The sequence below is a fragment of the Eriocheir sinensis genome, chromosome 61, assembly GCF_024679095.1.
Source record: "Eriocheir sinensis breed Jianghai 21 chromosome 61, ASM2467909v1, whole genome shotgun sequence".
NCBI lineage: Eukaryota > Metazoa > Arthropoda > Malacostraca > Decapoda > Varunidae > Eriocheir > Eriocheir sinensis.
This window is the reverse complement of record NC_066569.1, coordinates 4771646-4797624: the sequence shown is the minus strand read 5'-3', so window position 1 is coordinate 4797624 and position 25979 is coordinate 4771646. Positions and strand designations below refer to the sequence as shown.

Sequence of the window (25979 nt, the reverse complement as noted above, 5' to 3'; positions counted from 1 at the left end):
ATGACTACAACTATTACTGCTGCTGGTGCTATAAGTCACAGTCTGCCCAGCGAGTACAAGCAGCCAGACGTAATACTCCAACAAGGCTCAGTTTTCTGCTTGTGGTGTCAGTCAGCGGGCCAAGTCTTTAAACATATCAGGCACCCATTACGACTATTCTGCAAGGCCACAGGGAAGAGTAACTGGGTTTTCATGGGTGACTTTCCCTCCCAAGATACCAGAAGTCATGTCACACTATCACTGGGGCCATGAAACACTCCATAAAAATCCTGTTCAAGACCCAGAAGTCATGTCACACTATCACTGGGGTCACAAAACAGTCCATGGAAATCCCAGCAGCTTCTAAAACGACTATTTCTCAAGGCCACAGAAAAGAGTAACTGGGTTTTCATGAGTGACTTTCCCTCCCAAGATCCAGAAGTCATGTCACACTATCACTGGGGTCACAAAACAGTCCATGGAAATCCCAGCAGCTTCTAAAACGACTATTTCTCAAGGCCACAGGGAAGAGTAACTGGGTTTTCAAGGGTGATTTTTCCTCTCAAGATCCAGAAGTCACGTCACACTGTCACTGGGGTCACAAAACAGTCCATGAGAAATCCCTGCAGCTTCTTAAACGACCATTTCTCAAGGCCACAGGGAAGAGTAACTGGGTTTTCAAGGGTGTTTTTTCCTCTCAAAATACCAGAAGTCACGTCACACTATCACTGGGGTCACAAAACAGTCCATGGAAATCCCAGCAACTTCTAAAACAACCTTTCTCATGGCCACAGAAAAGAGTAACCGGGTTTTCAAGGGTGTTTTTTCCTCTCAAAATACCAGAAGTCCTGTCACACCATCACTGGGGTCACAAAACAGTCCATGAGAAATCGCAGAGCAACTTATAGGAGAGGCTTTTCAAATGGGCGAATGGTGACGCCGATATGTTTAAAAATAGAGGCCGGCCACAGCAAAACCCTAGACATGACTTAACATTAGCCTTCCGGGCCTTCAGTACCTCAAAATATACATTAAGAGAGTGTGTGCAGGAGGAGTAAGGTCGGCCACTCACCTCCTCTTTCTTCCGTCTTCTCTGGCCGTCAGGAGCGGGAACGTCGGAGGTACCATGGTGTCCTGGTGCGCGCTATCGAGGGGAGGAAGAGACATGAGGAGAGGGAGAGGCGGAGAGAGGAGATGAAGGAAGAGAAGCGAGCGACACGAGAGAGGTAAGTACATTGGCTTACGTTTTAATTGACATTTTATATTTTTTCCCCTCTGCGGCCTTTTGTTGCCCTTGAGCCGTCTCCTTGCTGTATATAAAAATAAAAAAAACGTCTAAAACTTGTATAAAGCTTCTCTCTAAATTGTCTAAAACTTGTCTCTTAATTTGTCTAAAACTTGTCAAAAACTTGTCTAAAACTTTTAACTTGTCTAAAACTTGTCTAAAACTTCTAACTTGTCTAAAACTTGTCTAAAACTTGTCTGAAACTTGTCTAAAACTTGTCTAAAACTTCTAACTTGTCTAAAACTTGTCTGAAACTTGTCTAAAACTTCTAACTTGTCTAAAACTTGTCTCTAACTTGTCTAAAACTTGTCTAAAACTTCTAACTTGTCTAAAACTTGTCTCTAACTTGTCTAAAACTTCTCTAAAACTTCTAACTTGTCTAAAACTTGTCTAAAACTTCTAACTTGTCTAAAACTTGTCTAAAACTTGTCTGAAACTTGTCTAAAACTTGTCTCAGGAAACGGGAGGAGAGGCTACAGGCGAGAGAACTGAACCAGCTGATGAAGGAGGTGAAGGAGGACATGGAGCTGACGGACCACACGCCGCTGCCCGACGCCCCCCGCCTGCAGGGCCTCAGACTTCCCCCCGAGGCCTTTGGGAACATCCTCATGGTCTTCGAGTTCCTGCACAACTTTGGGGAGACACTCGGCTTCGGTGAGTGTGGGCGTGACGGCTCCTTGTGTAAGTGTGTAGGTATGTGTGTGTGTGTGTATTTACCTAGTTGTATTTACCTAGTTTTACAGGGCCTGGGCTTACGCTCGTGTGGTCCCGTCTCTGTATCTGTATTTGTCCAACTTTTCCTTAAAGCTTTGCACACTCCTCGCCATACTACATCCTCACTTAGTCCGTTCCAAACCTCTATATTTCTTTGCGGGAAGCTATATTTCTTTATGTCTCTCAAGCATCTTCCTTTCCTCAATTTTTTACTGTGTCCTCCTGTGTTCCCGGTGTTTATTCCTTCTTTTAGTGTGTGTGTGTGTGTGTGTGTGTGTGTGTAGCCCATATTCTCAGATCCCCTTTGTGTGTGTTAAAGATAAAATTCTGTTACTACAATAATCTTTTTTCCAGTTACATACTAAGTGCAAACATTTCCCAGTCCACAAACAGGCCATCTCTCTTACACAAACACACACTTTCCCTCTCCGGCAGACATGGAGTCGCTGCCGTCGATCCAGAGCCTGCAGATGGCGCTACTTAACGACACCGAGAGCGAGGAGGAGCTACTGAGCGTCCTATCACACCTCTTAGTCTGCGCTATTGAGGACCCAGGCATTCCCTCCTCGCAGCGTCACACCACCATCCTCGGGCAGACCCTCAACCGCGCCGACATCACCCACGCTAATATATCCGAAATCCTACGAGTCTACCTCAACGCGAACGCCATGGGGGAGGTCCGCGTCATCCACGGCCTCATGGGAACGGAGAAAGAGCGACGCGAGAACCCGAAGAAGGGACAGGAGTGGGACGCGAGACTGGCGGAAATGGACGCGTATAAGATGGGTCAGTGGTTGGTGGTGATGCCGTTCCTGGCGCTCAACCCGACGCAGAAGAGCGAGATCGTGGCGTACGTGTGCAATGAGCTCCTGCAGAACAAGGCGGTGGTGCGGCAGATTGAAGACTCGCTTGACCGCCACAACGGACTCAAGACGGAGAAGTGGAAGCTGGACGCGCGGATCAGGAAGTGAGTTTTTTTATTTTATTTTATTTTATTTATTTATTTATTTATTTTACAGTGGAGGAAACAGTTCAAGGGCAAAAAAAAAAAGTAACAATTATGGAGAAAAAAAGTTTGGGGTTTGTTTATTTGTTTTGTGGACTTGTTTTTCTTCCTTTAATTGTCTTCATCATTTTCTTGTCTTCTCTATTGTCTTGTTTTCTTCATTGGTTTGTTTGTTTATTTGTTTTGTTTGCTGACTTGTTTTTCTTCCTTTAATTGTCTGCATAATTTTTTTGTCTTTTCTATTGTGTTGTTTTCTTCATTGGTTTGTTTGTTTGTTTATTTTGTTTATTTATTTTTCTTCCTTTAATTGTCTTCATAATTTTCTTGTCTTTTCCATTCTCTTGTTTTCTTCATTTTCTTGTTTTGTCTTCATTCTGTTCTCATTTTCACTCTTGTCTTCTTCCCTTGTCTTCTTCACCCCCTCCTCCCCTCCCTCATCTATCCTTGCCTTCTTCATCCTATTTTCTTCTTTTACTTTTCTTCATCTCTTTGTCTTGTCTTCTTCCCTTGTCTTAACCCCCTCCCTTCCCTCACCTAACCTTGCCTTCTTCATCCTATTTTCTTCTACTTTTCCTCATCCTCTCGTCTTCACTCTCTTGTCTTCTTCACCCCCCTCCTCCCCTCCCTCACCTAACCTTGCCTTCTTCATCCTATTTTCTTCTACATTTCTTCATCCTCTTGTCTGCATCTCCTTGTCTTCTATACTCTCTTGTTTTCTTCCTCCCTTCTTCACCCCCTCACTTTTCACCCCTCCCCTTCTTCACTCTCTTGTCTTCACCCCCCCTTGTCTTCTCACCCCTCACCTCCCTCACCTAACCATGCCCCTCACCCCTTCCCTTCCCCCCAGACTAAGGATGAGCGTGGCGCGTAAGAGGATCTACAACGCTGCGATGCGCTCCATGATGGAACACCGCGGTGGCGAGGACTCCAACATGTCCAGCGTGTCCTCCTGTCACGGCGGCGACCACGACAAGACCGACGCCAAGAAGGACAAGGACGAGGACAAGCTGGAGGAGGACGAGGAGGACGAGGAGAACGAGAGCGGGAATGACAGCGAGAACAACCTGGAGGAGATCCCCGACGAGGTGCGTGTGTGTGCATGTGTGTGTGTTTATTCGTATAGTTAACTGTGTGTGATCTGTTTGTGTGTGCGTTTGGGGATATGAAGGAAAAAGATGTTAGGTTATCCATTATCGTCAGTGTGAAGATAATTTGTAAGGATACGTAATTTGTAACGATAGTTCATTCAGGTGATTTTTCCAGGTAACTTATGTAGGTAATTTGCAAAGGCGATATGTGTGAATGTCTTTGCTCCCTTCACACGATAATAAGGGTAATAATAATAGTGTTCTTGGATATGAATGTTAAGGTCGTCATGCTTTATCATTGACCGTAAACTCCTGCACTCTTCTTGGGGTCGAACTTGCGATGATCCTCTTCCATCTTGCTCAGTCCAGTACTAATCCTTCCTCTATTTCCAACACTTCTATTATTGTCAACCATAAACTCCTGCACTCTTGTCAACCATAAACTCCTGCACTCTTGTCAACCATAAACTCCTGCACTATTGCCAACCATAAACTCATGCACTATTGTCAACCATAAACTCATGCACTATTGTCAACCATAAACTCATGCACTATTGTCAACCATAAACTCATGCACTATTGTCAACCATAAACTCATGCACTATTGTCAACCATAAACTCATGCACTATTGTCAACCATAAACTCATGCACTATTGTCAACCATAAACTCATGCACTATTGTCAACCATAAACTCATGCACTATTGTCAACCATAAACTCATGCACTATTGTCAACCATAAACTCATGCACTATTGTCAACCATAAACTCCTGCACTATTGCCAACCATAAACTCATGCACTATTGTCAACCATAAACTCATGCACTATTGTCAACCATAAACTCATGCACTATTGTCAACCATAAACTCATGCACTATTGTCAACCATAAACTCATGCACTATTGTCAACCATAAACTCATGCACTATTGCCAACCATAAACTCATGCACTATTGTCAACCATAAACTCATGCACTATTGCCAACCATAAACTCATGCACTATTGTCAACCATAAACTCATGCACTATTGCCAACCATAAACTCATGCACTATTGTCAACCATAAACTCATGCACTATTGTCAACCATAAACTCATGCACTATTGTCAACCATAAACTCATGCACTATTGCCAACCATAAACTCATGCACTATTGTCAACCATAAACTCCTGCACTCTTGTCAACCATAAACTCATGCACTATTGTCAACCATAAACTCATGCACTATTGTCAACCATAAACTCATGCACTATTGTCAACCATAAACTCATGCACTATTGTCAACCATAAACTCATGCACTATTGTCAACCATAAACTCATGCACTATTGTCAACCATAAACTCATGCACTATTGTCAACCATAAACTCATGCACTATTGTCAACCATAAACTCATGCACTATTGTCAACCATAAACTCATGCACTATTGTCAACCATAAACTCATGCACTATTGCCAACCATAAACTCATGCACTATTGTCAACCATAAACTCATGCACTATTGTCAACCATAAACTCATGCACTATTGTCAACCATAAACTCATGCACTATTGCCAACCATAAACTCATGCACTATTGTCAACCATAAACTCATGCACTATTGCCAACCATAAACTCATGCACTATTGTCAACCATAAACTCATGCACTGTCAACCATAAACTCATTCACTATTGACAACCATAAACTCATGCACTATTGTCAACCATAAACTCATGCACTATTGTCAACCATAAACTCATGCACTATTGTCAACCATAAACTCATGCACTATTGTCAACCATAAACTCATGCACTATTGTCAACCATAAACTCATGCACTATTGTCAACCATAAACTCATGCACTATTGTCAACCATAAACTCATGCACTATTGTCAACCATAAACTCATGCACTATTGTCAACCATAAACTCATGCACTATTGTCAACCATAAACTCATGCACTATTGTCAACCATAAACTCATGCACTATTGTCAACCATAAACTCATGCACTATTGTCAACCATAAACTCATGCACTATTGTCAACCATAAACTCATGCACTATTGTCAACCATAAACTCATGCACTATTGACAACCATAAACTCATGCACTATTGTCAACCATAAACTCATGCACTATTGTCAACCATAAACTCATGCACTATTGTCAACCATAAACTCATGCACTATTGTCAACCATAAACTCATGCACTATTGTCAACCATAAACTCATGCACTATTGCCAACCATAAACTCATGCACTATTGTCAACCATAAACTCATGCACTATTGTCAACCATAAACTCATGCACTATTGTCAACCATAAACTCATGCACTATTGTCAACCATAAACTCATGCACTATTGTCAACCATAAACTCATGCACTATTGTCAACCATAAACTCATGCACTATTGTCAACCATAAACTCATGCACTATTGTCAACCATAAACTCATGCACTATTGTCAACCATAAACTCATGCACTATTGTCAACCATAAACTCATGCACTATTGTCAACCATAAACTCATGCACTATTGTCAACCATAAACTCATGCACTATTGTCAACCATAAACTCATGCACTATTGCCAACCATAAACTCATGCACTATTGTCAACCATAAACTCATGCACTATTGTCAACCATAAACTCATGCACTATTGTCAACCATAAACTCATGCACTATTGTCAACCATAAACTCATGCACTATTGTCAACCATAAACTCATGCACTATTGCCAACCATAAACTCATGCACTATTGCCAACCATAAACTCATGCACTATTGCCAACCATAAACTCATGCACTATTGTCAACCATAAACTCATGCACTATTGTCAACCATAAACTCATGCACTATTGTCAACCATAAACTCATGCACTATTGCCAACCATAAACTCATGCACTATTGCCAACCATAAACTCATGCACTATTGTCAACCATAAACTCATGCACTATTGTCAACCATAAACTCATGCACTATTGTCAACCATAAACTCATGCACTATTGCCAACCATAAACTCATGCACTATTGCCAACCATAAACTCATGCACTATTGTCAACCATAAACTCATGCACTATTGTCAACCATAAACTCATGCACTATTGCCAACCATAAACTCATGCACTATTGCCAACCATAAACTCATGCACTATTGCCAACCATAAACTCATGCACTATTGTCAACCATAAACTCATGCACTATTGTCAACCATAAACTCATGCACTATTGCCAACCATAAACTCATGCACTATTGCCAACCATAAACTCATGCACTATTGTCAACCATAAACTCATGCACTATTGCCAACCATAAACTCATGCACTATTGTCAACCATAAACTCATGCACTATTGTCAACCATAAACTCATGCACTATTGTCAACCATAAACTCATGCACTATTGTCAACCATAAACTCATGCACTATTGTCAACCATAAACTCATGCACTATTGTCAACCATAAACTCATGCACTATTGTCAACCATAAACTCATGCACTATTGTCAACCATAAACTCATGCACTATTGTCAACCATAAACTCATGCACTATTGTCAACCATAAACTCATAACTCATGCACTATTGTCAACCATAAACTCATGCACTATTGTCAACCATAAACTCATGCACTATTGTCAACCATAAACTCATGCACTATTGTCAACCATAAACTCATGCACTATTGTCAACCATAAACTCATGCACTATTGTCAACCATAAACTCATGCACTATTGTCAACCATAAACTCATGCACTATTGTCAACCATAAACTCATGCACTATTGTCAACCATAAACTCATGCACTATTGTCAACCATAAACTCATGCACTATTGCCAACCATAAACTCATGCACTATTGTCAACCATAAACTCATGCACTATTGTCAACCATAAACTCATGCACTATTGTCAACCATAAACTCATGCACTATTGTCAACCATAAACTCATGCACTGTGCCAACCATAAACTCATGCACTATTGTCAACCATAAACTCATGCACTATTGTCAACCATAAACTCATGCACTATTGTCAACCATTGTCAACTATAAACTCATGCACTATTGCCAACCATAAACTCATGCACTATTGTCAACCATAAACTCATGCACTATTGTCAACCATAAACTCATGCACTATTGTCAACCATAAACTCATGCACTATTGTCAACCATAAACTCATGCACTATTGTCAACCATAAACTCATGCACTATTGTCAACCATAAACTCATGCACTATTGTCAACCATAAACTCATGCACTATTGTCAACCATAAACTCATGCACTATTGTCAACCATAAACTCATGCACTATTGTCAACCATAAACTCATGCACTATTGTCAACCATAAACTCATGCACTATTGTCAACCATAAACTCCTGCACTCTTGTCAACCATAAACTCATGCACTATTGTCAACCATAAACTCATGCACTATTGTCAACCATAAACTCATGCACTATTGTCAACCATAAACTCATGCACTATTGTCAACCATAAACTCATGCACTATTGCCAACCATAAACTCATGCACTATTGTCAACCATAAACTCATGCACTATTGTCAACCATAAACTCATGCACTATTGTCAACCATAAACTCATGCACTATTGTCAACCATAAACTCTCGCATTAACATCAATCCAAAGCTAACTGTTCATGTCCTCCTCCTCCTCCTTCCTCCTCCTAACTTCCCCCTCCTTCCTCCTCCTCCTTCCCCCTCCATCCTCCTCCTCTTTACCCATCTTCACCCTCTCCTTCCCTCCTTTCCTCTCTCCTTCCATCCCCTTCTTTTCCTACCCACCTACCAGTATCTCTCCCCCTATCTTCACCCTCTTCTTCTTCCCTTTCTTCCTCCTTCCATCCCCTCATCTTCCTCCCACCTACCATTCTCTCCTCCCTCCCCCATCTTCACCCTCTCCTTCCCTCTTCCCTCCCCTGCATCTTCCTACCAACCTACCACTCTTTCTCTTCTCCCTGCATTATCATCACCCTGAAGCTGACTGTTGCCTTTCTTCAGGAGGACGACAAGAGGCTGAACGCAGACGACGCCTCCAAGACACTGGACATCCTGCAGCGCCAGATGAACCAGGTGCGGCAAGACTTGTTTGAGACGGCCCAGCAGGTGCGTGGCTTCAACTGCGGCCAGGACAGGTACCAGGTGAGTGTGTGTGCCGGACTCGTTAGCGGATTTTACCTTGTCCTCTTTTGCCGTTTTTTTCTTTTTCCTGTTTTTTAATGTTTATTTTTTATTTTTTGGGGTTTGATTTTTCTGGGTTTATTATTTTTTGTTGTTTTTTTAGATCCTGTTTTTTTCTGTTTATATTTTTTGTTGTTTTTTTAGATCCTGTTTTTTTCTTTTAATATTTTTTGTTGTTTTTTTAGATCCTGTTTTTTTTCTTTTAATATTGTTTGTTGTTTTTTTAGATCCTGTTTTTTTCTTTTAATATTTTTTGTTGTTTTTTTAGATCCTGTTTTTTTTCTTTTTATACATTTTCTGTCATTTGCTCAAGTTTGTTTAGTCAAGTTTTATGACTTTCTTGTTTGTTTGTTTTCCTTGTTTTGTTGTTTTTCTTTATTTGCTTTTTTATTTTTCCCATTTTTCAAGCTATTTTTTTTTATTTTTTTTATTTATTTATTTTTTTTTTTTTTAACCAGCTTAGTTTTTGTGATTATCTGTTTTCATTTTTTCCGGCTAAGTGTTTTTTCTGTGTTGGTTGTGGTTATTTTTTTGTTTTTTGAAGATTATTTTATTTATTTATTTTTTTCAATATCTTGTCTTTTTTTTATTACCCGAGTTTTGTGTATTTTTTTGTGATTGTTTTTATTTATTTATTATTTTTTTAGTAGGCTTTTCTATTTTCCTCATTTTTCAAACATGATATTTTTCTTTCGATATATTTTCTGTCCTCTTTTTTTTATTACCTGAGTTTTGTGTATTTTTTTGTGATTGTTTTTATTTATTTATTATTTTTTTAGTAGGCTTTTTTATTTTCCTCATTTTTCAAACATGATATTTTTCTTTCGATATATTTTCTGTCCTCTTCTTGTCACCTGAGTCTTTTATTCTTTGGGTTTGTTTTTCTTTTTTTGTTTCAGTTTATTTTTTTTGTTTTCTAAGATGGTGTTTTCTCCTTTAATAACCTTTGTATCGTTAGCTTTTAATACGAGGGTGGATGTTCTTATTCCACATTGTCACCTGATCCATCTTCCCCTCCACCACCACCACCCCTCACCCACACCTCCACCCCTCACCCACACCACCACCCCTCACCTACACCACCACCCCTCACCCACACCTCCACCACCCCTCACCCACACCACCACCCCTCACCCACATCTCCACCACCCCTCACCCACACCACCACCCCTCACCCACACCTCCACCACCCCTCACCCACACCTCCCCCCTCAGAGGACCATGTGGGTGCTGCCTCACGCCGGGGGCCCCTTCCTGGAGGGCCTCTCGTCCTGCGACTACACGGGGCGGGACCACTTCCCCCTCACCATCCCCTCCTCCGCCTCCAAGGCCGGCCTCACGCAAGAGGAGCTGGAGGAGAGGCTGGCAGCGGCACGGGAGGAGAAGGAGCGGAAGGCCAAGGAGGAACAGGAGGCCAAGGTGGAGGTGAAGGAGGAGGCGGAGGTGAAGGAGGAGAAGGTGGAGGTGAAGACTGAAGTGGAGGTGAAGACGGAGAAGGAGGAGGAGGAGGGTAAGGAGGGCGAGGGCGTGGACGTGAAGCCTCCCGCCGCGCCCCTCCTGCAGGTGAAGAAGGAGGAGGAGCTGAAGGAGGAGGCGGAGGAGAGCGACGTCCCGGAGATCCCCAAGCGCGGGGCGGGGCGGGGCGAGGACAGGGTGCGGGATGACTCGCGTGCCCCGTCAGGCCAGAATGGCATCATGGAGAACAGGGAGGCCATGAGCAGCGCCATCGCCGACCTCTACCCCCCCATGCTGGGTTCCAACCTCAGCCCCTACCTGGTGAACGGCCTCAAGGAGACGCCCCCGCCGCCCCCCAACGCCGGGGAGGGCATCGACCCCAACCTGCTGGCCCTGGGTCTGGGCCTGGTGCCCGGCCAGTACCTGCGGCCCGAGCATGTGGCCCAGCGGGAGAAGCTGGCCTTCAGCCTGCTGCCACGCACCCCCTGTGATGTGTCCACCATGGAGGCCCTGCCCAGCGGTCACACCCCACACGGTACCCCGCGGGGCTCCCCCAGAGAGGCCTCCCCCTGCCCCAGGTACAATGGTCCCCACAGCCCCATGCCAGGCACCCCCCACGGCCCCAGCAGCACGCCCGGCCCCCCCGCCACCCCAGCAACCCCACTCAACACTCCACTAGCAGTCAGCACCCCCAAGCCCCCCGCCCCACCCCCTGCCACGCCAGGCACCAATACCATGGAGGTCAGCGCTGGCCAAGAGGTTAACGCCACCCCTAGCGTGACTGCCACCCCAGACCAAGCCTCAGCCACCCCAGGGAACACCACCGCTGATGCCACCAACACCACGGACCTCACTGCCACCCCAGGAGGGCTGCCAGCCACCCCGGCCCCCGGCACAACCCCCTCAGACGCTGCGTTGGCCAACACCCCCGGCGGCGGCATCCAGTCCCTGCCACACAAGGAGCTGCTGGAACGCCTGCACCAGACGGCTGAGGCGCTGCCCATCCCCGACGGTGAGTGTGGGGGGCAGTGGAAGGAGGGGGCAGGGGTTCACAGGGGGTAGGAAGGGGCAGGGGTTCACAATGAGATAGGAAGGGGCAGGGATAGAGTGGATATAACAGGGTGATAGTGAAAGCAGAGAGGGGGGGAGGAAGGAGCAGGGGTTTACAGGGGAAGACAGGGGGGTAGGAAGGGGTAGGGGAGGATAGCAAGTGGCAGGGGTGAACAGGGAAAGGAAGGGGATGGAGGAAGGGGCAGGGGTTCACGGGGGAAGACAGGGGGCGTAGGAAGGGACAGGGAAGGACAAGAAGACAGGGGAAGACAGTGGGGAAGGGGGGGAAAGGGAAAGAAAGGGAGAGAAAGATGGAACAGGGAAGGACAGGAAGACAGGGAATAACAGGGAGGAGGGGGGAAAGGAGCAGGGAAGGGTGGGCAGGGAAATAAAGGGAGGGGAAGAAGGGGCAGGGAAAGAAAGGCAGGGGACGAAAGGGCAGGGACTGGTGGGCAGGGAAAGAAAGGCAGGGGACGAAAGGGCAGGGAATGGTGGGCTGGGAAATATGGGGCAGGGAAAGAAAGGGAGGGGACGAAAGGGGTAGGGAATGGTGTTAGATACCCACATGACTTCGCTCTTAGATATTCAACAAGACGTCTTTGATATTTAAGTTACCAGTGTCTCTGTCCCCACCCCAGAGTACAAGACGGGCTGGTGGCACCTCGGCGACATGGACCAGCTGAAGGAGATGATCGGCGCGCTGAACGAGAGGGGCGTGCGCGAGAGGGAGCTCAAGAGGTTCATCGAGAAGAACTTTTCCATCGTGAAGAACGCTATATCGAAGGTGAGTCCCGGCAGATACAGAGATACACACACACACATACACACACACAGACTTGATAACACACACACACACACAGACTTGATAACACACACACACACACACAGACTTGATAACACACACACACACACATACAGACATAAACTCAATTATATATACACACACATACTCAGACATACACACAAATTTAATCACACATACACACACACACACACACACACACACACACACACACACACACACACACACAGATGCACACAGACACTTATGCAGACTTGATTGATAGTGAACATCCTCGCATTAACATATCACTCACACTCCCTTATTCTGGCAAAGGTATATTGTTTTTCCTTCATGTTGTTCATCCTCCTCTACCAAACAAAAGTAAATAAATGAATAAAAAGATGTCGTTAACTTAGAAGCCCTCCGCAGTCCTTCCTTAGCCTCACTACTACTTAATGCAATAAACAGTAACAGTAATTGACCTCCCTTTCGGCCACCTCTTTTGATTGTTTTTGTCGGAGCAGCGAGCAGCGGGCTTTTCTTTATTATTGTTTCCTTTTTTTGTGCCCTTGAGCTGTCTCCTTTGTTGTAAAAAAAAAAAAAGTACGTCATTCTCCTTATTATTACTGCATTTATCATCACCATCATCACCACTAACACTTATTTTCATTGTGTTAAGTAAAGTTGCATTCCCCTTCTCTGCATATGAAGATGAGCAGGACGAAAACTCGGAAAATTTACACCAATTCGGACAAAAAACTGACCGTCGTAACCTGTCCTCCGATACCCCAGAGAGAGAGAGAGAGAGAGAGAGAGAGAGAGAGACTTAATAACATACGCACATACATACAGACTTAGTATCAGACATACACACAAATTTAATGACATACACGCACACACAGATGTACACACAGACTCAGTAACATACATATAGACACGTACACAGAGAGAGAGAGAGAGAGAGAGAGAGAGAGAGAGAGAGAGAGAGAGAGAGACTTAATAACATACGCACATACATACAGACTTAATTTCAGACATACACACAAATTTAATGACATACACGCACACACATAGACGTACACACAGACTCAGAAACATACATATAGACACGTACACAGAGAGAGAGAGAGAGAGAGAGAGAGAGAGAGAGAGAGAGAGAGAGAGAGAGAGAGAGACGGTCGCAAAAAGTAAACCAATTGGGACGATACAGAAATTTGTTCGTTTGAGTTTTAACAAGTTGAAAGTAAATTCCCCACCCCACAACAACAGTCAGCTGCCATCTTCAAATGTGTTCATGTACTAGTCAGTCAGTCAGTCAGCCAGTCATTCAGTTAGTCAGCCATTTAGTTAGTCACTTAGGCAATCATTAAATAACTAGTCAGTCATTTGGTAAGTCAGTAAGTCAGCATTAACCCTTTCCTTGCGTGTGGTGCGGACGCGACTATCCCCCAGGCACAGTCAGGCAGCCCAATGGGGGGTGTCTTTTAACCTCTGTATCTCAAAATTATTCATCACAGCTAAAAACCAAAAACACCACTGGAAAGAGGAGGTCCAGATCTATAGGAGTCGGCTATGTATGCCTCTCTTGCGAACGTACATGCACGTTCAGGGAGTGTTGAATGTTAACACTTACGTCGGTGCGTGCAGGATGATCAGCCATATTGAGAGAACTGCAGACATCTCTCCTTCAGATTCTGGCAAGGGAGTATTGCCAACTGCAATATTTACAACTATTTGGTCAAAGAATCAGTCAGGTGATAGCTGAAGCTATGTAAAAATGCCGCTATATTGGGCAAGAACATCCACCAGTTACTCGTCCGTAGATTTGCCGCGCTGGGCTGATATGATTTTCCACCAAATTTAGTGAAGAACCCACTCAATTGGCAATCCTGTGTTGTGAGAATTAGTGTTGGAACACACTCATATGCGGGAGATTTGAGTGCGGCTGGAGCTTGCAGTGAGCGTTTAGCACCACCAGCAAATACGCCTAACGCTCGCTGCAAGCGTTTAGCAATGAAAGGGTTAAGGGATCTGTAATGGCAGTGTGAGGTCAGGTTAGGTCACGTTAGGTTAGCTTAGATGAGGTCTAGTTAGATTAAATTGAGCTAGGATACATTAGGTTAGTTTAGCTGTAGTTAGTTTCAGGTAGGTTTTGTTAGGTCATGTTAGATCTGGTTAGCTCTCAATAGTCTAGGTCAGGGTTAGGTTTAGTTAGGTTCAGGTGGTTTTGTTAGGTCACCATAGGTCTGGTTAGCTCTTGTTAGGTTACATTAGTTTAGGTCAGGTCTAGTTAGGTCAATTTAGCGTATAAGAGACATGGTTCTAACATTACCTGAGTGCTGGTGCTCCTCCTCCCCTCAGCGCACCCACAAAAACAAACTGGCTCTGGTGGCTCCCGTGAGTACCATAGAGCACTGTTGCCAGATTGTCGTACTCAGAGCACAGTATTTACCGGTGTCTGACGCCTGACTATTGCCAAGAAACAGCAGGATCTAACTCTTTTAACGATAACTATAAATGAGTTTCGTTACTGGAGCCCAGAAGACAGTTTTGTGGTAGGAAGTCGGGAAATACAAGCAGCTGAGTACGACAATCAAGTTCCAGATTGTCGTACTCAGAGCATAGTATTTACCTGTTTCTGACGCCTGACTATTGCCAAGAAACAGCAGGATCTAACTCTTTTAACGATAACTATAAATGAGTTTTGTTACTGGAGCCCAGAAGACGGTTTTGTGGTAGGAAGTCGGGAAATATAAGCGGCTGAGTACGACAATCTTGCAACGTTGCCATAGAGAGAGAGAGAAAGGGAGAGAATGAGAGTGAGCGAGAGTGAGAGAGAGACAAAGCTAGCATGAGGACTGACGCACACACACGCTGCATTCCTCCTTCGCTCTGCCTGTTATTTCCTCACATGACTCTTTTTATGCATCTTGGCCTCACATACACCACCTCAGCTTACAGGAGGAGGAGGAGGAGGGGCCAGAGCTCAGCATGGTGTAGGCTAGCATAATATAGCATAGCGTAGTATAGCATAGACTAGAGTAGCAATGACCGTCCGTGTACAGTGAGGTAGCCAATGATTTACCTGTCCTTGCTGTTGCCCTGAAGTGTCTAGCTCTAGTGCTGTGTATAGCGTAGAGTCGCCCCTCAGCCACACACAGACATCGCTGGCTGAGTGTGTATAATGTTCCTGTTTTATTCTTGGGTTTTGAAGAGAAGTAGAAAAGTATTGACAGAAAAAATGGCAGCATTGGACAAGCTTCCCTTTTCATTTGTGGATTTTTCAAAAGAAGTAGGAAAGTATTGAAATAGAAAAAAAGTGATATTGGACGAGCTTCCTTGAGGGAACGCTGTACTGCCACTGCCTACCTGTTGGGCCGGGCAGGTCAAGAGTAAATTATTTTGTGTGCCAGCCTCGTGTCATCAGCCGTGCTTGTGGGGACAGTGTTTGACCCGGGAGTTTCAGGGAGAGGAGCAACACCAGCAGCACGTTATGTAATCACTGTAAAATCCTGTTGTGTAATAATCAGAACCATGACACGAGACCGGCCATTAATGTAAGCCTTGTCTTGGCCATGTCAGGCAGGAATAAGCACTTCTACGTTAATCTTACCTAGGCTAAGCTAAGCAAGTCAACACCTTCCCTTCCTCCCCCACAGATTGACGCCGACGCCACCAACCTGGAGACCGACCCAGAGGAGGCCGCCAAGGTGGTGTACGATGAGTTTGGGACGCCAGTGGCCGATCAGCCGCAGCACTGGCTCCCGGACGTGGCGCTGAGGGTGGACTTTGCCATCCTGGACTCTGTCTACGCCATGGAGGAGAAGATCACCAACGCCTCCATGCAGAGTAAGGTGAGTGAGGAGGGATGGAGAGGTGGAGGAGAAGGTGGAGGAGAGAGGAAGAGGCATAAGGGACAAAGCACACACACACACACACACACACACACACACACACACACACACACACACACACACACACATCCCAGAATCCCCCATCAACACCCTCACCCATCACCCGTCTTTTGCACCCCAGAGTTGGCGGCTGAACGACAACGGGGAGCGCCAGGTGGGTGAGTTCCGCGCATCATGCCTGGAGCCGACGGATGAGGGGGACAGCCGCCTCAACCCCATACACATCGGAAGGGACCGGCTGTTGGCGCTGGAAGAAGGAATTGAGCGACGGTACCTCAAGCCGCCCCTCGGTAAGTTGTGTGTGTGTGTGTTTGTGTGTTTCTCTCTCTCGCTCTCTTTCTGTCTGTCTTATTTTATTTGTGTGTTTTTCATTTTTAACTTGGTATGTTGTGTGTGTGTGTGTGTGTGTGTGTGTTTCTCTCTATCTGTCTTTCTATCTATCTATCTTGTTATTCTTATCTATTTTATTATTTTTATTTGTTTTCCTTTTCTATCCTTTCCTCTTTATCTCTATTTCAGTATTTTTATTTGATTTTCCTTTCTATTCCGTCTTCTTTCACCTCATCACTCATTTGTTTTCCTTTTCTAGCCCTTCCATTTTTATCTTCACTCCATTATTCTTATTTCTTGTCCTCTTCTATCTCTCCCTCTTTTGTCACCACTCCTCCTCTTCCTCCTTCTCTATCAAACCATCAACTCACTCACACCTCTTCTTCACCCCTAAAAACAGGCGTACCAGTGAACCCCAAGAATGACCAAGCCCCAGACACCAAGGAGGTACCCAAGGGCCTGCAGGTGTGGCGGGAGGCGGTGGGCAAGGCGGAGACGGCGGCCCAGCTGGCGATGTGCACCTATATGCTGGAGACAGCCGTGGCGTGGGACAAGAGCATCATGAAGGCATACTGTCAGTTCTGCCACAGCGGGGACCACGAGGAGAAGCTGCTGCTGTGTGACGGGTGTGACAAGGGCTACCACACACACTGCTTCAAGCCTCCCATGAACAACATTCCCGACGGAGACTGGTACTGCTACGAGTGCGTCAACAAGTTCAGCGACACGGCCCAGCGGCACTGCCTGGTGTGTGGAGGCACCGAGGGCCGCACGCTGGTCCACTGCTCCGTGTGTCCCCGCGCCTACCACACCACCTGCATCACGCCAAACTTGAATAAGGTATGCATGCACGCACTTATATTATTTTTTACACACACACACACACACACACACACACACACACTCACACACACTCAAGTTTTTCCTGTAGGAGCATTGCTGTGGACATTTTATATTTTTTACTTGTTTTGTGTTTGCCCGTTACCTTGAAGAATGAAAACACACCAAAGACTCTTACTGTAAACTCAACCCATCCTCCGGCACACAACCCCTCCCCCACCTCACCCCTGACCACGCCTCCCCCACACAGGTGCCCCGGAACAAGTGGGTCTGCCCCGCCTGCACCAGTAAGAGTCCGCGGGGTCGCCGAGGTCGTGCCAAGAAGGTGAGTGAGAGCAACGCCTCCGCCCCGCCCCCTGACCCGCCCCCCGACGCCGTGGATGAGCCCCAGGGAGCCGTGTCACCCGCCGTCTCCAAGAAGGACCGCGCCAATAAGAAGGTGATGACCCGACGTGACCTGACTTGATTGACCCGACCTGACCTTACCTGACCTACTGTGTTGTATTGCTGTATTTTCTTTTCTTTTCTCATTTCATCCGTTTTCATTCTCCTTTCATTCTTTTCATTCTCTTTTCACTACTATGACCTGATGACCTGACTTGACCTTACCTGACCTACTGTGTGTGTTGTATTGATGTATTTTCTTTTCTCATTTCATCTGTTTTCATTCTCCTTTTCATTCTTTTCATTCTCTTTCACTAATATGACCTGATGACCTGACTTGACCTTACCTGACCTACTGTGTGTGTGTTGTATTGATGTATTTTCTTTTCTTTTCTCATTTCATCCGTCTTCAATCTCCTTTCATTCTTTTCATTCTCTTTTCACTGCTATGTTCCTCTTTTCAACTTCTCTTCATTCTATTTTCATTCTCTTCTCAAAATGTTCCTCTTTTCATTCTCTTTTCCTTCTCTTTTCATCCTCTTTTCCTTCTTTTTTCATTCTTTTCTCACTACAATCCTTTTCAATTTCTCTTTTCACTCTTTTCATTCCCTCACCTCATTCCTCTTTTCAATTTCTCTTCATTCTCTTTTCATTCTTTTCTCACTACAATCTTTTTCAGTTTCTCTTTTCACTCTTTTCATTCCCTCATCTCATTCCTCTTTTCATTCTTTTCTCACACCATTCCTCTTCTCAATTTCTCTTCATTCTCTTTTCCTTCTCTTTTTCTTCTTTTCATTCTCTTCTCACATCATTCCTCTTTTCCTTCTCTTTTCCTTCTCTTCTCAAAACATTCCTCTTTTCATTCTCTTTTCCTTCTCTTTTCATTCTCTTCTCATTCTCTGCACTCCATCCCTCCTCCTTCTCCTCCTCCTCCTCCTCCTCCTCCTCCTACCCTCACTCACTCCCTAACCCCCTTCCTCCACCCCCCGCAGAAGGAGCAGAAGGACCTCCAGGCGTGCAAGACCATCGTTGGCGAGCTTGAGGTTCACGAAGATGCCTGGCCGTTCCTCCTGCCCGTAAATACCCGCCAGTTTCCCACCTACAAGAAGATCATCCGCCGCCCCATGGACCTCTCCGTCATCAAGAAGAAGCTGGAGGATAATCAGTGAGTGGTGGATTGGTGGTTTGGTTGATTGGTTTGTTGTTCTGTTTATGTGTGGTTGGTTGATATTGTGTGTGTGTGTGTTTGTGTGTGTGTTGGAGTGATGTTATGTCTGTTTCTGTGTTTGTGAGAGAAAGATTATTTGGTTGGATAGTTTATGGATTGGTTGATATTGTGTGTGTGTGTGTGTGTGTGTGTGTGTGTGTGTGTGTGTGTGTTATGTCTGTGTGTTTGTTTGTTTGTGTATCAGAGAGAGAGAGAGAGAGAGAGAGAGAGAGAGAGAGAGAGAGAGAGAGAGAAAATTGATACTAATTCTAACTTCTCTTTCCCCTCTTTTTTTTATCTCCTCTCTTCTTCTTCACCACCACCACCACAATCACCACCACCACCACAACCACCATAAAATCACTTCTTACTCACCATTCCTCCTCACCACCACCACCACCACCACCACACTCACCATCACCACCACAATCATAAAATCACCTCCTTACCTTTCTTCTTCACAACCACCACCACCACCACCACTATCATAAAACCACTTCTTCCTCACCACCACCACCACCACACAGGTACAAGTCGCGGGAGGAGTTCTGCGAGGACCTCCGACTCATGTTCAACAACTGTGAGACCTTCAATGAGGACGACTCCCCCGTGGGCAAAGCCGGGCACAATCTGCGATCCTTCTTCGAGACGCGGTGGAACGAGAGCTTCCCCCCTACCTAGACTGCCCCCCACCCCCCCACTCAGAACTTCCCCCGACTTAGGCTGCCCCCCACCCCCCACCCAGAACTTCCCCCAACTTAGGCTGCCCCCCTCATCCCCCCACCCAGAACTTCCCCCCGACTTAGGCTGCCCCCTCACCCGCCAAATGCCCCCTACCCCCGACCCCTCACCCATCACCTGGTTCTTTCACCCTATACCCATTCTAAGTGCCCCCACCATAGCCCAGTTTTTTTGAGAAGGGTTAGAATGAGAATTTTCACCTCCCTTCACCTTCTCCTTTCCCTCCTCCTCTTCCTTCTCCTCTTCCTTCTTCCTCTGTCCATTACCTGTTCTGTCCAGCCGTCCCTCCTCCTCCTCCTCCTCCTTCCTCCATTTCTTACCTGTTCTTTCCAATCCTACCTCCTCCTCCTCCTCCTCCTCCTTCCTCCTCCTTCCTCCATTCCTTCCTTGTTCTTTCCACTCCTCCTCCTCCTCCTCCTCCTTCCCTTTCTCCTCCGCCTTCCCCCATTCCTTCCCTGTTCTCTCCACCTCTACCTCCTCCTCCTCCTCCTTCTCCTTCCTCCATTTCTTTCCTGTTCTTTCCACTCCTGCCTCCTCCTCCTCCTCCTCCTCTTTCCTCTCCTCCTTCCTCCATTCCTTCCCTGTTCTGTCCACCCCTACCTCCTCCTTCTCTTTCTCCTCCTCCTTCCTCCATTCCTTCCCTGTTCTCTCCACCCCTACCTCCTCCTCCTCCTCCTCTTCCTCTCCTTCCCCACCTCCTCCCGTTCCTTCCCTGTCCTATCCACCCCTACCTCCTCCTCCATCTCCTCCTTCTCCTCCTCCCCCTTCCCCCCTCTATGTCCTCCTCCTCCTCTTCCTCACCCCTCCCTTCCCTCCCACCCCAAGAAGTAGTGAACCAGTTCTAATGGCGGCAAAATATCTCAGTTCGTAAATTCATCCGTGATTTTTATGGGTGACTTTCGTAAACAAGGCATTAGGGAGTGTGTGTGTGAGGGAGGGCTGACTGACCAACACATACACACACACACACACACACACACACACACACACGCAGACACACATGTACGTAACTTTCCCAATGTGTGTGTGTATATGTGTGTGTTTGTGTATGTGTGCATGTGTGTGTGTTTGGTTGGCTCTCCCCTTCCACCCCACTCCCCTTCCTCCCCAACCACCGCCGACGCAAGATATGTGAAGAGACACTGACCCTTCTGTGTTTGTGCGTGTGTTGGGGTGAGAAATATTTTAGTCTTCGTCGAAAACGTAAACAAAAGACGGAAAATGGAAAGAACGGAAACGGGATGAATGAACGGAAGTCGGAAATGGAAGAAGCGAATGAGAGAATTGGGAAACAGTGGAACAGAAGAAATTAAATTGAGAGATAGTAAAATGTAAACAAAAACAAACGACAGAAAATGGGAAAAACAGAAACGTAATGAATGAACGGAAGTCGGACACGGAACAAGCGAAAGAGAGAATTGGGAAACAGTGGAACGGAAGAAATGAAATAGAAAGAGAGATAGGAAAATATGATGAAGGGAAACAAGAAGAAAGAAAGTATGTATATATTGAAGAAAGAAGTATAAGAAAAAAGAAGAAAAAGGGAAGTATTTATTGAAGAAGTCTTGTATGAAAGGACGCTCAGGAAGAAGAAAGAGATAGAAGAGAGAATTAGAAAACTGTGATGTAAAGGGAAGAGGAAAATGAAGTGTATTTGAGTCTACTGATGGAATAGAAGAAACTGAGATGAAAGAAATAATGAGGAAATAGAAGAAAATGAAGTGATGAAAGAAATGAGGAAAGAATTGAAGTGATAAAAATTAATAATAGAGTGAATGAGAGAGAGAGAGAGCAAAAAAAACAGAAAATAAGAGGAAAATAAGGAATAAAAAATGAAAGTGAAGGAAATAAGAAAAAGAATGGAGAGGAGGAAAAAAAAGAAAATAAAGGATAAGAAATGAGATAAAGAAATGGAAGAGAGGGACAAAGTGTGAGAGAGAGAGAGAGAGAGAGAGAGAGAGAGAGAGAAACACACATTCCCAAAACGGACTAAGGGGAACAGACCTACTTTCTCTCTCTCTCTCTCTCTCTCTCTCTCTTTTACTTAATATACGATGAAAGAAAAAAAAGGAAAAAATCATCACCGTTGTCTCATCTGAAAATTGACGACGATGGTGCAGGAAAAGAAAAGAAAAGAAGAGAAAAAAATAAACTGTACGCAAGACTCATGGTGCCACACACACACACACACACACACACACACACACACACACACACACACACACACACACACACACACCGAGACCGTTCAGAAAAGTTTGTGCGACGTGAGGGAGAAAAAAAATTACGAGTGAGCGACTTCACGAGGAGGAAGAAAGTAATATTAGCGGAAAAAGTGCGTACGTGCGTTTGTGTGTGTGTGTGTGTGTGTGTGAAAAAATAGGACCTGTGATTGTTATGTACTGTACAGGAACACACACAGTTGTAATATACCTCTTCCTCCTCCTCTTCTTCCTCCTCCTCCTCCTCCTTCTCTTCAACCACTCCATTCCACATCCTAAAGAATTGTGGCATTGTATTTTCCTCTCTCCTCCTCCTCCTCCTCCTCCTCCTTCTCCTCCTCTTCCACAGTTGATATTAGTGAAAAAATAAAAATGCAAGTTGTGTCGATAAAATGTTATGTAAAAATAGGCCTAAGAAGTTTGACCGCAGTTGAAAGAACGGCAGATATTTGACGAGTATTTATGTGTGTGTTTGCGTGTTTGTATCAGAGAGAGAGAGAGAGAGAGAGAGAGAGAGAGAGAGAGAGAGAGAGAGAGAGAGAGAGAGAGAGAGAGAGGGCAGCATTACTATTTCTAAAGCAAACATTCATGACTTTTCACACGCACACACACACACTCTCACAAAATGGTGTCACAATATATATATACTAGCAAAATAAAGAAGAAGAAAGAGGAGGAGAAGGAAGGAAAAAACAAGTAAATATGTATCATAGTAGAATAGAATGGGAGGGGAAGGAAGGAAGGAAGGGAGAGAAAGAAAGAAGATAAACAAAGGGTTGAAAAACTGCATTATCCTCCCATCTCCCTTTGAAGTGGTGTAAAATTCTTTAATCCCTTCCCTCCATCTCTCCCTCTCTCTCTCCCTTCCTCAGCCTCTGTCAGGGATCATTAGGGAGAAAAATGGTGTGTGTGTACGTGTGTGTGTGTGTGTGTACATAGTGACATAGCGAGGGTAGAAAGTCACATTAAACTATTTATTTACATGTAGGGTAGAGGCGAGAGAGAGAGAGAGAGAGAGAGAGAGAGAGAGAGAGAGAGAGAGAGAATCACCTCATCTATTATTGCAGCTCTTTCATAACTTTCTCTCTCTCTCTCTCTCCCTCTCCCTCTCTCTCGGACCTGTCTAGAAAGAATACTCACTTAAGGAAAAATAGACAGACCGGGTTGTGCGAGTGGGATGGTGATGATGGTGGTGATAATGGTGATGATATGTGTGTATGGAGTCACTGTATATTGTGTGGTGATAGAGGAAGAGGAGGAGGAGGAGGAGGAGGAATGCAAGTTATGTGTGTGTTAGATAAATGAGGTCACTGTATATTGTATGGTATTAGAGGAAGAAGAAGAAGAAGAAGAAGAAGGAATGCAAGTTATGTGTGTTAGATGAATGAGGTCACTGTATATTGTATGGTATTAGAGGAAGAAGAGGAAGAGGAAGAGAAGAAGGAATGCAAGTTATGTGTGTTAGATGAATGAAGTTGCTGTATATTTTGTAGCATTAAGAAAAAGAGAAGAGGAGAAAGAGGAGGAGGTATGCAAGTTATATGTATGTGTGTGTGTACGTGTGTGTGAAATCAGGTTCCGTTAGCTTAAGAGAATGGTACGGAAGTCTTTCTCTATATGTAACTCTCCCTCTCCCTCTCCCTCTCTCGTGTCTCGGGTGTCATTCTTAACATTGTCATTATTTTCTTAACTCGTGCGCTTGTGTCTGAGCGATGATGCACAAAGTAGGAGCAATTCTCGCGTCTAATTTATTGGCTGTGTGCCCTCGATACCCCTTACCCCCTCCCCCTTTAACCCCCGACCCTGAACCTTATTTATTACCCATCAGCGTTAGCTCCGAGATCGTCACAACTTTTTTTTTCGTATTTCGCCTACCATTTATTTATTTTTATTTTTTTTTCCATATCGAGAAACACAAATGGTTGACAGTGCAAAGGAGATAGATGCTGGATGGTTAGACAGTAAGATGGTTATGTATGGATTTTTTTTTCTCTTATTTATGGCATTTTTTTTATATACACACAATGGGCGAAATGCAATTGTTCTCTTTAATTCGACTAGTTAGTTTTCTTGGGGTCAAAGTTGCCAAGTACCGCCATATTCTCATCTTTTTCGTCTCGGGTGTCGTGGGCGTAACGGCGGACCATCACGTTCTTCCCTAGTTTTGTATCTCGTGTAACGGAAAGAAATCGATTGTCGCCGATACGACCACACAAGAGAAGGGAAAGTTTGGGAATATGGCAGTACATGGCAACACTGTCCCGAGGAAAAGCCGAGTCTTATTAAATGCAGAGTTACGAGTTACCTTCGTACGTCAGGTCGTGAGTGTCATCTGTGCGTTCTGCCGACACAAAGTTTTGACTCGGCAGATATCGAGAAATCACGTTTTTTTATATATATTTTCGTCTCCGCAGTCTAAGTTATTATCCTCTTTTCACTCACAGGGCACAGAACGAGTATCAAAAAAACACACACAATGATGCAGTAATCGTAATGGATACATAATACTACATAAATAATTATACATACCTAGCGTTGATAATCTTATTAATAGTTAAGTGAAAACATGTTCATTCATTCATTGTTCATCGGAGGGAGAAACGGCGAGTCACAGACGGAGGCAAAGGTTCATTCGTTTGTTTCCCGCACACACCGCTACATTACTACCCCTGCGTTACGACTCCACTCTTCCCTCTTCCCCCACGTGACGGAGGAGAGAACGCGGGTCGCCTCCTGGGCCGCCCGCCTGTATGTATGTGTCATTATTTCATTTATTGTATACAAGAAGAAGTTTCAATCTTTGTACAGCGTCTAGTTCTTAATAAAGTACGTCCAACAGGAGGCTTGCCGGGTTTTATTTCAGTACATATTTTGAAGGTGTGGCATTTATCTACTTCCTCACTTTCTCTAGTATGATGTATCTGTGGTATTATATAGATCTTCACTTGTTTTATCAATCCATTGTATTTGATTTGATTTATTACCAAGCTCAGGTGATATACGGCCGTAGTATTAATCTCCCATATTCCCGTTCCCTTTCCTTCCCTTTCCCTTGGCTGTGAACCGCAGTATTAAGCGTCCCCGGGGGGTTGGGATTGATTAACAGTACCTACAGATGGAATAATAAGTGACTAACCAATTTGATTCATTAAGTGCTTAGTAGTATTAAGTGGTAATTATCCTCTAATTATAATGGGTTAAGTACCAAGTGCTGGTTCTTCAATACATGTGCTTATATAACTAATAGCTGAAGGTTAATTCATATATACGGAAAGGTTGAGCAAGTAAGTATGACTATATAGAATGGAAATTATAAAGCTAGTTAAAATAAATGTTTGTAAGAATGAAATGGATAGAATGTAATATGCTCTTTTTTAAATATATATATATATATATATATATATATATATATATATATATATATATATATATATATATATATATATATATATATATATATATATATATATATAGAACTCCTTACACACACACACACACACACACACAGACACACACACACACTAATAAAGGAAATAATCTACAATGAAGTTACTCAAATAATGTTACCAGACTCAAAAAGGACAGTAAATAATGTAGTGATAGAGTGTGTGTGTGTGTGTGTGTGTGTGTGTGTGTGTGTGTGTGTGTGTGTGTGTGTGTCCTGTCACCCTTTATAATACTTCCGTTAACATATGTAGATAAGAAGGGAAAAGTGTGTGTCAGACTGCCAATATAATCCTTAGAGTGAAGTGCTGATTAGGGTGACTTAAAGT

General features: G+C 44.4%; 1 protein-coding gene across 1 annotated transcript; it reads left to right on the top strand.

The window, feature by feature from the left end:
- Positions 1–25049, top strand: LOC126986010 (bromodomain adjacent to zinc finger domain protein 2B-like). Its single transcript, XM_050841696.1, has 15 exons — positions 1–53; positions 413–645; positions 1016–1205; positions 1722–1918; positions 2414–2945; positions 3832–4069; positions 9100–9240; positions 10495–11746; positions 12423–12568; positions 16228–16422; positions 16604–16772; positions 17213–17652; positions 17903–18091; positions 19029–19201; positions 19771–25049. The coding sequence occupies exons 1-15, from the start codon at positions 1–3 to the stop codon at positions 19922–19924; spliced, it is 4302 nt and encodes a 1433-aa protein (XP_050697653.1). The 3' UTR covers positions 19925–25049.
- Positions 25050–25979: the final 930 nt, after the last annotated feature.